A 12,601-nucleotide genomic window follows, 5' to 3' on the forward strand; every position below is an offset into this window, starting at 1 on the left:
ACAGGACTCAAGATTTTAAATTATTATAACCCAGTGGTAGGTGGGAGCAGCCACTGAGAAGGCCCTCTCTTGCATCTCCACCAAATCCGCCTCCTGTGGTAGCATGATTAAGAGAAGGGGCCTCCGCTCACAAGTCTTAATATCCCAGCAGGTTCATACAGGAGAAAGTATTTTTTCAGGTATGAGAAAAGGCATTCTCTTCTGCCACTTCCCTTCCCTCCAGTTTTTACCCATTCCTGAACAGAGCCAGTGGGGATGTGATTGGAAACAGAAGCAGTTGCTGGAACAGGGAGTTGGAAGGAGCATTTTCTTTCAACTCTTTCATCCTCAACGTTATCCTGAAATCCAGTTCTAGCTGTTCAAGAACTGGTACATTCTAGCTTCTTAGAAAAAGCCATAGATCGTGGTTCAGAGGCAACGCTAAACAAAGCATGGGCAGAGGTTGCCTGGTTTGTTTAGCTGTTCCTGCTGGCAGGAGAAGGCAAACAGGAGGAATCAAGCAGTATGCACCAGCATGCTTACTTGTTCATGATAAGCAGAATTCTCAGCAATTCTGGCTTCTGCCATGTGAACTGGCCCATTATCTGGCAATGTATTTTAGCTTAATTATATAACATTATCCTTCTTTTGGTAAAAAGGCTGTTATTAAAGATATACAGTCAGGGCCAGAAATATTGGAACAAGGATAACTGTTTTGGCAGTTGGCCTCTGTACACCACCACATTGAAGTTGAAAGGAAACACACCCAGATGGGAGCCAAGTCAGGACTTTCAGCTGTAATTCAAGGGGATGGACAAAAGTGGGGCACTAACCATTCAGGAAGTACAGCCAGTGGCATACACTCCCCCCCCCCCCATCGTTGGTGGCTCATAAGTAATGGAATGAATGGCTGACAAGCAGCTGCATGGCCAGGTGTGGCCTGTTTCCTGGGTACCCCATGATTAATCAAGCAGAGAAAAGGCCTGGAGGTGGCTCGGAGTGTTACATTTGCATTTGGTAGCTGTTCACTGGAACTCCCAACATGAGGCCCAAAGAGGTGTCCATGCGAGTGAAGGAGGCCATCATTAGGCTGAGGAAACAAAATAAACCCATCAGAGAGAGAGCAAAAACAGCGGGAGTGGCCCATACAACAGTTTGGAACATCCTGAAAAAGAAGGACTTAACTGGCAAGCTCAGCAACAGCAAAAGTCCTGGAAGACCACGGAAGACAACTGAAGTGGATGACTGCAGAATTCTGCTCACGGTGAAGAGGAACCCTTTCACAACATCTAGCCAGGCCAAGAACACTCTTGTGGAGGTAGGCATGTAATTGTCAACATTTACAGTCAAGAGACGGCTATATGAACATAAATACAGAGGCTTCACAAAAAGGTGCAAACCACTGGTAACGCTCAAGAACCGAAAAGCCAGATTAGCCTTTGCCAGCAAACACCTAAAAAGGCCTGCCCAGTTCTGGAATAAGATTCTTTGGACTGATGAAACCAAGGTTAACTTGTACCAGAATGATGGGAAGAGAAAAGTATGGAGAAGGAAAGGAACAGCTCATGATGCAAAGCATACCACATCATCCGTCAAACATGGTGGAGGCAGTGTTATGGCATGGGCATGTAATGCTATCAATGGAACTGTGTCACTGGTGTTCATTGATGACTGCTGATAAAAGAAGCAGGATGAATTCTGAAGTGTATAGGGCTATACTTTCTGCTCAGATTCAGCCGAATGCTGCCAAACTGATAGGACGCTGCTTCATATTGCAGATGGATAATGTTGCAAAACATCCAGCAAAAGCTACCCAAGAGTTTCTGAAGGCAAAGGAGTGGGATGTTCTTCAATGGTCAAGTCAGTCACCTGATCTCAACCCAATAGAGCATGCTTTTCACTTACTGAAGACAAGACTGAAGGCAGAAAGACCCACAAACAAACAAGCAGCAGCTGAAGGCAGCTGCAGTAAAGGCCTGGCAAAGCATCTTGAGGGAGGAAACTCAGCATTTGGCCATGTCCATGGGTTCCAGACTTCAGGCAGTCCTTGACTGCAAAGGATTTTCATCCAGGTATTAAAGGCAATCCTTCAGTTTGAAATGATGTTGGTTTGTTCCATTACTTATGAGCCACCAACGATGTGGGTTTGTGTATATCACTGGCTGTCCTTCCTGAATGGTTAGTGCCCCACTTTTGTCCAACCCCTTGAATTACAGCTGGAAGTCCTGACTTCGCTCCCATCTGGGTGTGTTTCCTTTCAACTTCAATGTGGTGGTGTACAGAGGCCAACTGCCAAAACAGTTATCCTTGTTCCGATATTTCTGGCCCTGACCGTATTACGTATCTTTAGTAGTTCAGCAGTTTCACATTTGAGCTTTTCAAGAACAGTCTTGTCAATTCCATGTGGCCCTGGAGACTTGCTATTGTTTAATGTCAGTTAATTCCAAAATTATCATCTGGTTCACACAATAGCTTTTAGTTGAGGTTCCACACATATCGATGCATCGGTGTGTTCTTGGTTGCTTCCAGTTTAGGCATTTCCTTCTTTCTCTTGGGAGAATGAATGAGCAACAGTGGCTCTTTCCTTGCTAAAAGCGTGGCCACAGGGAAATTACATAGCTGGAGAGACACCTGTCAGAACCAGAAGCTGCAACAAATAGATGGAGGCTTCAGGACCTGTGTGGTGCTATTTGTTTCTCTTCTTGTTGAATCCATATCTAATTCTTTGAAGACATTATGTCTAGCACCCCAAAAGAACAGCAACACATATTAGAAACAAATGAACAAAATTCAGCAAGTGCAGAAGACTATTATTGTTTCAGGTAATAGAGTCATGTAATATAAATCTCAATATTTATAGTGCAAAATTAAGCCCAAATGAGTTCAATTGGGCTTACTCCCAGTTAAGCGAGTATAAGATTGCAGCCCAACAGCACAATCCCATGCATGTCTACTCAGAAGTAAGCCTCCCTTGGGTTCACAGGGACTTGCTCTCCAGTAAACATGGACTAGTGTACTTCAAATGCAATCCTATACACCCTGGGAGTAAGCCCCATTGAACTGAATAGTGCTTACTCCTGAGTAGACATGCATATGTTAATGTTTTAGAAACTAAACTTTTCATCAAGGGACTTTATACAAAGATACATAAATCTATACAAAAATACAATGGGCATCAGTAAAAATGACTTTTTTCTTATAGAACACACATAAAATGAATGAGCCATGTTTCATACAATAAAACCAGAAAACACCACATGTGCAAACACCTAATAATCACACAAAGAACATAACATTCATAGTAAGCTGGAAATATGAGGGATCATTAGTAACCTCAAACAAGCACAAACAAAAACTTCAAAATTTAGGCAACGGTTTAAATCTATGCCTGATTAGTCAAGAGTAAGTCCCACTGTGGTCAAATGGGCATACTCTCAGGTAAATGTGCATAGGAATAAACCGTATAAACTACAGGCATATATTTAATTAAAAATACAGACACTTTAAATTAATATAACTCCATATTTCCCCAAAGCTGGGCAAAAGCAACTGCTACTGTGTGTCTATCCAGAAGCAAAACTGAGCCCAGGAGCACCAACAAACTGTGCACCTTCTCTCTCAGAAGGAGAACAAGTTGAATTCCTTTTACATCAGGCTTCTCTCCTACCATCTCTATCGTGAGGGGATTAAACTTCAATTTGTTTTCTCACATCCAGCATTTCACTGATCTCCGACACTTTCAAGATTTCCATGGCTTCCCTAGAATCTGATAGAAAAGAGAGAGATGAGTGTCACCAGTATACTGATGGCACAAAACTTGGGAGAACCTTCCCCATTGGTTTTACATAGATGTATTATAACATGGAGTAGAATGCAAAAGGAGAAACTTGCTCTCAAAAGTACGAACTACTAAGATTTATTACAGCTCAACATGTTTTGGACTGTTGGGTTCCTTCTTCAGGAGTGATCTTAAGCTTCAAATTCTATGAAATGGCTGAAGCTGCTTATACATATTCTAGTTGTCTATCTGGCACTGTGAGGTATGAAGCACCATGGCTAGTATTTACACAAGCAGCTTCAGCCATTCCAAAACATGTTGAGCTGTAATAAATCTTAATAGCTGGCACTTCGTGAACAAGTTTTGTATTTTGCATTCTTTCTCATTTCTGAGTCTCCCTGCTTTTTGAATAACATGGAGTGCAAGATGGAACATTACAGAACCCCAAACTCTGGCATCTATAATCAGAAAAAATACTATAAAATCTGTGAGAACCTAACAAAAGAGGTGGAGGTGGGGTTGGAGGTGTCACACAGGTTGAAGCATCACCCCTGAAGACACACTGTTTGGGCAAGGGCCTTGTTGATGGGCTAAAGTCCCTTGTCAGTTAGTTATTGAGGAGAAGGGCTATTGCAGCCACACCTTCACTTTTAAGCAGTTGCCCAGTCTGGGAGTCTTTGCTAGGAACATTCTCATCTTCAAAGTCTTCTCTCTTTACTCCCATTTGAGCCTCTTCAGGCACTCTTTACTTGGACTCTCCATCCAATTTGGACTCCTGTCTCTTTGAACTTTGTATTGTTAAGAACCTGGCATGAAAAGTACTGCTATACTTTTCATAGACCTTGAATTCTTATTTGCTATGGATTTGGACCCATGTAGCATGGAGATGCCAAAGTGAAAGCTATGATTGTCAAAATCTCTCTCTGTGTGGGATTACTCTGGATTTACCCTTGAACCTGTCTTGACTCTTGGATTTGATAGGACTTGACCCACGTAGCACTGAGGTTCCAATGAAGATTTCAAGGCTGAACTCTGTGTGGATTTGTTTAGGTCTTTTTCTAGAACCCTTGTCTTGGATTGCCCGGGATGGATTACACCAGGAATTTTTTGAGCCTCTGTTCTGAGCCATAGAGATTGCAATGGGGAAACCAAGTTGTATGAATCTATGACACAGCTATAGTTACTAGCTTTTGGTTGTTGTGGAATTACATAGAGCCTCTAATTACCATCAGCTATATGATTTCTGAAGAGTGTAACATTAAGGTTTTACCATGAGATTTGCTACAATAAAAAAATCTCACTGATGTCAGAATGCCAGAGCGTGTGCTTGAAGGATTGGATCCATGACAGTTACTAGGAGAAGGTGAGGAATTTATTTGTAACTATCTCTCTAGTTATTTCTTTATAGTTCCTTATAGTTACTATCTAGGAGAAGGTGGGGAAGAGTCAACTGCCCTGGCTGCTGCACCCCGTTGCTTAACTTGCACATGTGCTTAACTCGCTTGTGTGCTGATGCTTCATCACTAAGGCTCCTTGCACTCGGAGAGCTGGCCTCCCTCACAAGCCTGCCTCCTAATATAGCTCTAGCTAGCTTGCCCCAACTGCTGCTGCGGGCAATAAAATTCAAGGGCCTCGTTTAAAAAGTAAGGGAGGGTATGACTCAACTAGTGGTCTGCATTGGCTTCCAGTGAGTGGAAATCTAGGTCAGTTGGGCCTCCTGGGAGTAGAAATTTTCTGTTTTTTAAAACTAAATGAAAAGTGGTACTCTAAAACTTGAGCTGAGTCTATTTCCGAACTGTAGTTTATGAGACTGAAACTGAACCTACCCTGCACTTTTTTGTTTATAAGCAGACTCTTCCACTAGCTAGCTCTGCACAAAGGCCCTTGTCAATATAAAGCTATGTATTGCTTTTATTTCCCCTTTCCAAACTTGGGCTTCATTTAAGTATGTGGTTGAGGTTCTCTTCAACCACTCAGGAATCTCTGTAAGCGCAGAACTACAAGAACTCTAAGTTCCTGCTAGATTCTTTCAATTGGGATTTAGCTCCCAATTGTAAATTTGTAAAGGGTTATCCTTCTGGGATTTAGCTCCTTTTGCTGTGCTCTCCTTTTGGCTTCAGCTGATTTATCTCTCCCACTGAAATCAATGGAACTTAAAATACTTTAGCTAAATTGTGCATATATTATTTTTATGTTACACATTGCTTTAGCAGCCCAACTCAGACTAAAAGTGGGTATAAGTACAATTTTAAAAGGCATCAGTGGAAGTAGACAAAACCTGTATACGGTTTGTACCATTATCAGCAAAAGTTAATAGGGACATAGGAAGCTGCCTTATTCCAAGTCAGACTATTTGTTCATCTAGCCCAGTACTGTCCACTCTTAACTGGCAGCAGCTGTCAAGGTTTTCAAGCTGGTGTTTCACATCACCTGCTCCCTGACCTTTTTACTGGAGATACCAGGGATTGATTGAAACTGAAAACTTCTGCATACAAAGCATATGGTTTACTATTGAGCTGTGATCCCTTCCCTGCATGGCCTATTAGGAAATCATGTGGAGGGTGAAATCTAGTGGCGTCTGTCCAGTGACAGAATGGGTACTGTTGGTGGAACAGAATCCCCCCTCCCCTTGCAGCCCCCATGTGTCCCCAAAACGGTGGCTAAAGTCTGCTCTGAAGGGTGCGGGGGTACATGGGGGAGAACAGGAAGTCCATTGCTCAAGTAGGAGTCCACCTGTGCAATGTTGGATAGAACCCAAAATTAAAATAAGATTATATATTTTTGTTTGAAGGTGGCAGCCAAAAGTGCAACAACTGATTGAGCTACTTGATGATAAGCTAGATAAAGACACTACTAGAACTTCAAAGATAACTGAACCAAAGGAGTTTCACTTGACAGTCCCTAATCCACGAGCAATACTGATTCCTGAGCTAATCCTGCAACAAGAGAAAACAAAACCTGTGAGTTCTATTTGTTTGGTTTTTACAAAAAAAAGTTTGATTTTTGAAAGTAAGCGAATCAAAAATAATTTAAGGAGTCCTAAGAAGGAAATAACAGTTGTTGAAGGAAGCATTTCATATTTGTTATTGAAGATTAAGAGTACAAGAGCTCCGAACTTGGAGGCTTACGAGTATTCATTACAGAATGGGAAGTGCATTGTGCCTCCCGCTCTGCATTTAAGTTAGATGGGTGTTTTCGCCTGTCTAGCCAACGCTTTGGGGAGCGGGAGGGAAGGAGGTTGGGGTGGCCATAGGATATGTCATATGGCTGCCGCCCCAGTCTCCTCCCCACCCACGGGAACACCCCCTTTTCCCTGTCTCTCTGCTCCATTTTCTGGGCACGAAGAGGTAGCTGGCACGGTTCTCTCTGTGCTGGCTCTGAGGGGGTGGGAAAGGGGGCATGGAGCATGGTTTCCTGGCCCAAGGGCGAAGCCCTGTTTCTGATCTCAGAGCCAGGAAACCGAAATGTCCTATGCCTCCCAGACACTGTTTTAGGATTGCTCCCTAAGCCTGTAACAAACCCAGTTATTTTTGTAATCCTGTTCATCTTTTGTAACACACACACACTATTATGTAAAGAGAAGAGTCCATATGTAAGAAAAACAACAAAGATTCTTGTGGCATCTTATAGACTAACACATTTATTACAGCATAAGCTTTTGTGGACTATAGTCTACTTCATCAGATGAATGAAGTATTATCCACCATACAGCTAAATCTGGTGCCTTCCATTGTAACAATTTCCAGAGAAGTTGGTTGAGTTAGTATTTCAGCAAAAAAAGCAGCTATTGGATTCAGAGGTTGATGAATGTCTTGAATTAAGTCCTTAATTTAATTTTCAGAGAACTGTTTTATAACATAGTGTAAATAAGCTCTAAAATGGCTGTTGGTTTTTATTACATTAAAATAAAAGAAGATGTAGATTGTTCTGAGGTTTGTGTCAGGAATTTTGCTGGCTTTGGGATTCCATACTGTTATCAGCTGATATGGGGTTAAGCAGGAACCATGGCTAGGTAGGCTGGATAGGGAGAGGTCCATAGCTAAAGAGTCCATGAGAAGCAGTCCATAGCTAAGAACATAATAAATGCTTTGCTGAATTGGATTATGGCCCAACATTGTGTTTCCCTCAGGGGCCAGTGAGCTGGGCAGTTACAAATACGACATGATGAAGATGGTAATTCTGCTTCTTTGACCCCAGCATCTGTTAGTCAGACATGTACTGCTTCTGAACAGGGGATTTTTCCTCCAGAGGAGAAAGACAGCAGACATGGGTGTAGCATCCTCCCATGCTCAGCCCCCAAATCTTGATCCGGATGAGGAGAGGCAGCTCCCCAAATTACTTCCTGCCTTTATCGCTCCCTCAATCGTCAAGCAATTTCCTGCCTTTGTAGTGGCAGGCAGACTCCAGCATGGCTCCCTTATGTGAGAACCCTGTGATGGGGATTGGGGAGGAGGCGGCAGAGCCAGAGAGACCCCTCAGGCTAATTAGCTCTGTGGATGCTCACCCAGCCAACTCTGCATCTTTTGGGGAAAGGGAAACCCACCCCAATCTAGAGCTTTTCCTTCACTGGTGGGTTGCTTTGGAATTACATTTGGGCTGCCACCATGCAGGTGCCTCTCCAATCCCTTTTAAGCTGCAGTGGCAACATTGCTGCATTGCTGATCTACTCTACCTTTCGTCATCCTCCTCACCACAGCGGAGAAGATTACTTCCCACCAACTACATGAATGTGAAAATAGCCTCATGGAGGAGGACACAACATGTACTATGCCCCCAGGCCAGGGAGGGCATGCCCAAGATTCCACCACTACCTCCTTGTAGTAGGGAGAAAGGGAAAGCATCCACCTTAAGAACATAAGAAGAGCCATGCTGGATCAGACCAAGGGTCTATCTAGTCCAGCATTCTATTCAAACAGTGGCTGACCAGCTGTTGACCAGTAAACCACAAGGAGGACATGAGTGCAACAGAACCCTCTCGCCCATGTTCCCCAGCAACTGGTGTACCTAGGCTCACTGCCTCTGGTACTGGAGATTGCACATAGCCATCAAGACTAGTAGCCATTGATAGATTTCTCCTCCAGGAATTTTTCTAACCCCTTTTAAAGCCATCCAAGTCAGTGGCCATCTCTACATTTTGTGGTAGTAAATTCTATAGTTTAACTCCGCTGTGTGAAGAAGTACTTCCTTTTATCTGTCCTGAATCTCCCACCAATCAGCTTCATGGGATGACTTCGAGTTCTAATATTATGTGAAAGGGAGAAAAAAGTCTCCCTCTCCACATTCTCCACACCATGCATAATTTTGTACACCTCTGTCATGTCTCTCCTTACCCTTCTTTTTTCCAAGCTAAACAATCCCAGCCGTTGTAACCTTTCCTCATAGAGGAGATGCTCCAGCCCATTGATGCTCCATCCCTAACCCCTAAATGCTGCACTTTTTCCAGCTCTACAGTATCCTTTTTTAGATGTGGTGACCAGAACTGTGCACAGTATTCCAAGTGTGGTCGCACCATAGATTTGTATAAGGGCAGTATGATATTGGCAGTTTTATTCTCAATTCCTTTTCTAATTATGCCTAACGGGGAGTTTACCTTTTTTTACACCAGCCTCACATCAGGTTGACGTTTTCATGGAGCTATCCACTACAACACCAAGATCTCTTTCTTGGTCGGTCACTGGTAGCTCAGATCCCATCAGGTTATACTTGAAGTTGGGATTTTTTGCCCCAACATGCATCACTTTACATTTGCTTACGTTGAACAGCATTTGCTGTTTGGATGCCCCTTCTCCCAGTTTGGAGAGATCCTTTTGGAGCTCCTCACAATTGCTTTTTGTTTTCACCGCCCTAAATAATTTGATGTCATTGGCAAACTTGGCTACTTCACTGCTCACTCCTGATTCCACATTATTTATGAACAAGATGAAAAGCATTGGTCACAATACAGATCCCTGTGGGACCCCGCTATTTACTTCCCTCCATTGGGAGAATTTACCATTTATTCCTACTGTCTGCTTTCTGTTCTTTAACCAGTTACTGATCCATAAGAGGGCCTGTCCTCTTATTCCATGTCTGCTGGGTTTGTTCAGGAGTCTTTGGTGAGGGACTTTGTCAAAAACCTTTTGGAATTCCAAGTAAACGATGTCTACTGATCACCTTTGTCTACGTGTTTATTGACACTCTCAAAGAGCTCTAAAAGGTTAGTGAGACAGGACTTACCTTTGCGGAAGCCATGTTGATTCTTTTTCAGCAGGGCTTGTCCTTCTATATGTTTGCTAATTTTATCTTTAATAATGCTTTCAACTAATTTACCCGGAACAGACATTAAGCTAACCAGCCTGTAATTTCTCGGATCCCCCCGGATCCCTTTTTAAAAATTGTTACACTGGCTATCTTTCAGTCCTCTGATACAGAGGCTGATCTTAGGGACATGTTGCATATTTTTGTTAGAAGATCAGCAATGTCATATTTGAGTTCTTTGAGAACTCTAGGATGGACCTGGCGATTTTTTTGCTTTCAAGTTTATCAGTAAGTCAGAGAATTTCATCTTTTGTCACCACTATTTGCCTCAGTTCCTCAGACTCTATTCCTGAAAACATCAGTTCAGGCACAGATATCTGTCCTATAACTTCTGCAGTGAAGACTGATACAAAGAATTCATTCAGGTTCTCCACAATCTCCTTGTCCTCCTTTATTACTCCTTTAACTCCATTGTCATCCAGTGGTCCATCTGCCTCCCTACCTGGTTTTCTGCATCTGATATATTTAAAGATATATTTAGCCTTGATATTGTTAGCAATATGCTCTTCAAAATGCTTTTTGGCATCTCTTATTGTCTGCTTGGATCGCCTTTATGCAAGCTTGTGCTTCCTTTTGTTTTCCTCACTTGGGCAAGGCTTCCATTTTCTGAAGGAAGCCTCCAATAGCTTCCATGATGCTGCTCATTGACCATGCCATTGACTTCTTGGACTTAGTGCTACCTTTCCTAACCTGTGGTATACATTTTAGCTGAGCTTCTATTATTGTGGTTTTGAGTAATCTCCAAGCATTTTGAAGGAATAACCCTCTTGACTCCCCCTTTCAACTTCCTTTTCACCAGTCCCTTCATTTTAGAGATGTTTCCTCTTTTGAAGTCAAATGTGACTGTTTTGGACTGCTTGGCAATGTTCCACTTAAATATATATTAAATCTGATAGCACTGTGGTCTCTGCTTCCACTTGGTTCAACAACATTTACATCTCGTACGAGGTCCTGGGCAACACCACTTAGGATTAAATCCAAGGTTGTCTCCCGTCTGGTCAGTTCCATGACCAACTCTTCTAGGGCACAGTTGTTCAGGGTATCAAGAAATTTAACCTCTTTTGTCATGACTGGAATATGCATTTATCCAGTGAACATGAGGGTAATTGAAGTCACCCATTATAACAGCACTTCTTCGTTTGAAGACCTCCCTGATTTTGTTTTCCATCTCAAGGTCACTCTGAGCATTCTGGTCTGCGGAGCCTGAAGTCAAAGTGAAAGTGAGAAAAGAGGCCAGGATACAGGGAAAGGTCACCATAGAAAAGCAGTAATTTATTTTACAAAAAGAAAGATAAAGACTGCTTTCACTTCATCATACAGACCTATTTCATTGTTGAATCAAGATTAGAACGGTTTTATTAATCATTATGCAAAATGACTGAATAAAATAATTCCTAAATAAATCAGTCATCACCAAACAGGGTTTTATTAGTGATCAGACTTCAGTTGATAATACAAGAGGAGTAATAAATTTAATTAATGAATAACAATCAGGAGCAAGCATTATGTTTCTTGATGCTAAAAAAGGCTTTTGATCAAGCGGAACACTGATTTTTTACATAATAAGACTGCAGAAATTTAGTATGGCGAAAACCTTGTCTGGAAACATTAAGTCTCTGTATAGTAATTCTCTCCAGAAAAGGAGATTGTTACCTTGTTGTGGTGCTGGAGCTTGAGCACCTCAGTGACGTCATGAGCTAAACCGTGAAGGGACACCCAAGACGGGAAGGTCATGGCAGAGAGGTCAGACTAAATACGATCCCTGGGGAAGGAAACGGCAACCCACCCCAGTATTCTTGCCGTGAAAACTCAGTGGATCAGTACAACCAGAGATATGTCGGTATACCATCAGAAGATGGGACTCCCAGGTCAGAAGATGGTCAAAATGCTACTGGGGAGGAACAGAGGATAAGTTCAACTAGTCCCAGATGTGATGACGCAGCTAGCTCAAAGCCGAAAGGACGGCTAGCACCCGATGGTGCTGGTGGTGAATGACAAATCCGATGTTCTAAAGATCAACACACCATAGGAACCTGGAATGTAAGATCTATGAGCCAGGGCAAATTGGATGTGGTTATTGGGGAGCTCTCAAGATTAAATATAGACATTTTGGGTGTCAGTGAACTGAAATGGACTGGAATGGGCCACTTCACATCAAATGACCGCCAGATCTACTACTGTGAACAAGAGGACCACAGATGAAATGGAGTAGCCTTCATAATTAATAATAAAGTGGCTAAAGCAGTGCTTGGATACAATCCAAAAAATGACAGAATGATCTCAATTCGAATTCAGGGTAAGCCATTTAACATCACAGTGATCCAAATATACGCCCCAACCACAGATGCTGAAGAAGCAGAAGAAGATCAGTTCTATGAGGATCTGCAGTACCTACTGGATAGTACGCCAAAAAAAGACGTTATTTTCATTACAGGAGACTGGAATGCTAGGGTGGGTAGTCAAATGACACCTGGAATTACAGGCAAGCATGGTCTGGGAGAACAAAATGAAGCAGGACGTAGGCTGATAGAATTTTGCCAAGACAAC

The 12,601-nt window shown here is 42.5% G+C and overlaps 1 protein-coding gene across 1 annotated transcript in view; it reads left to right on the top strand.

Moving 5' to 3' along the window:
• Positions 1 to 12,601, top strand: part of CFAP99 (cilia and flagella associated protein 99) — a 123,823-nt gene that overhangs the window by 31,007 nt on the left and 80,215 nt on the right. The window contains exon 6 of the mRNA XM_084845050.1: positions 6,549 to 6,717. Within this exon, the coding sequence (XP_084701176.1) occupies positions 6,549 to 6,717 (169 nt within the window). The remainder of the gene's footprint in view (positions 1 to 6,548; positions 6,718 to 12,601) is intronic.

This window comes from Heloderma suspectum, chromosome 3, assembly GCF_057233095.1.
Source record: "Heloderma suspectum isolate Gila_16-S chromosome 3, 16-S_ref, whole genome shotgun sequence".
NCBI classification, from domain to species: Eukaryota; Metazoa; Chordata; class Lepidosauria; order Squamata; family Helodermatidae; genus Heloderma; species Heloderma suspectum.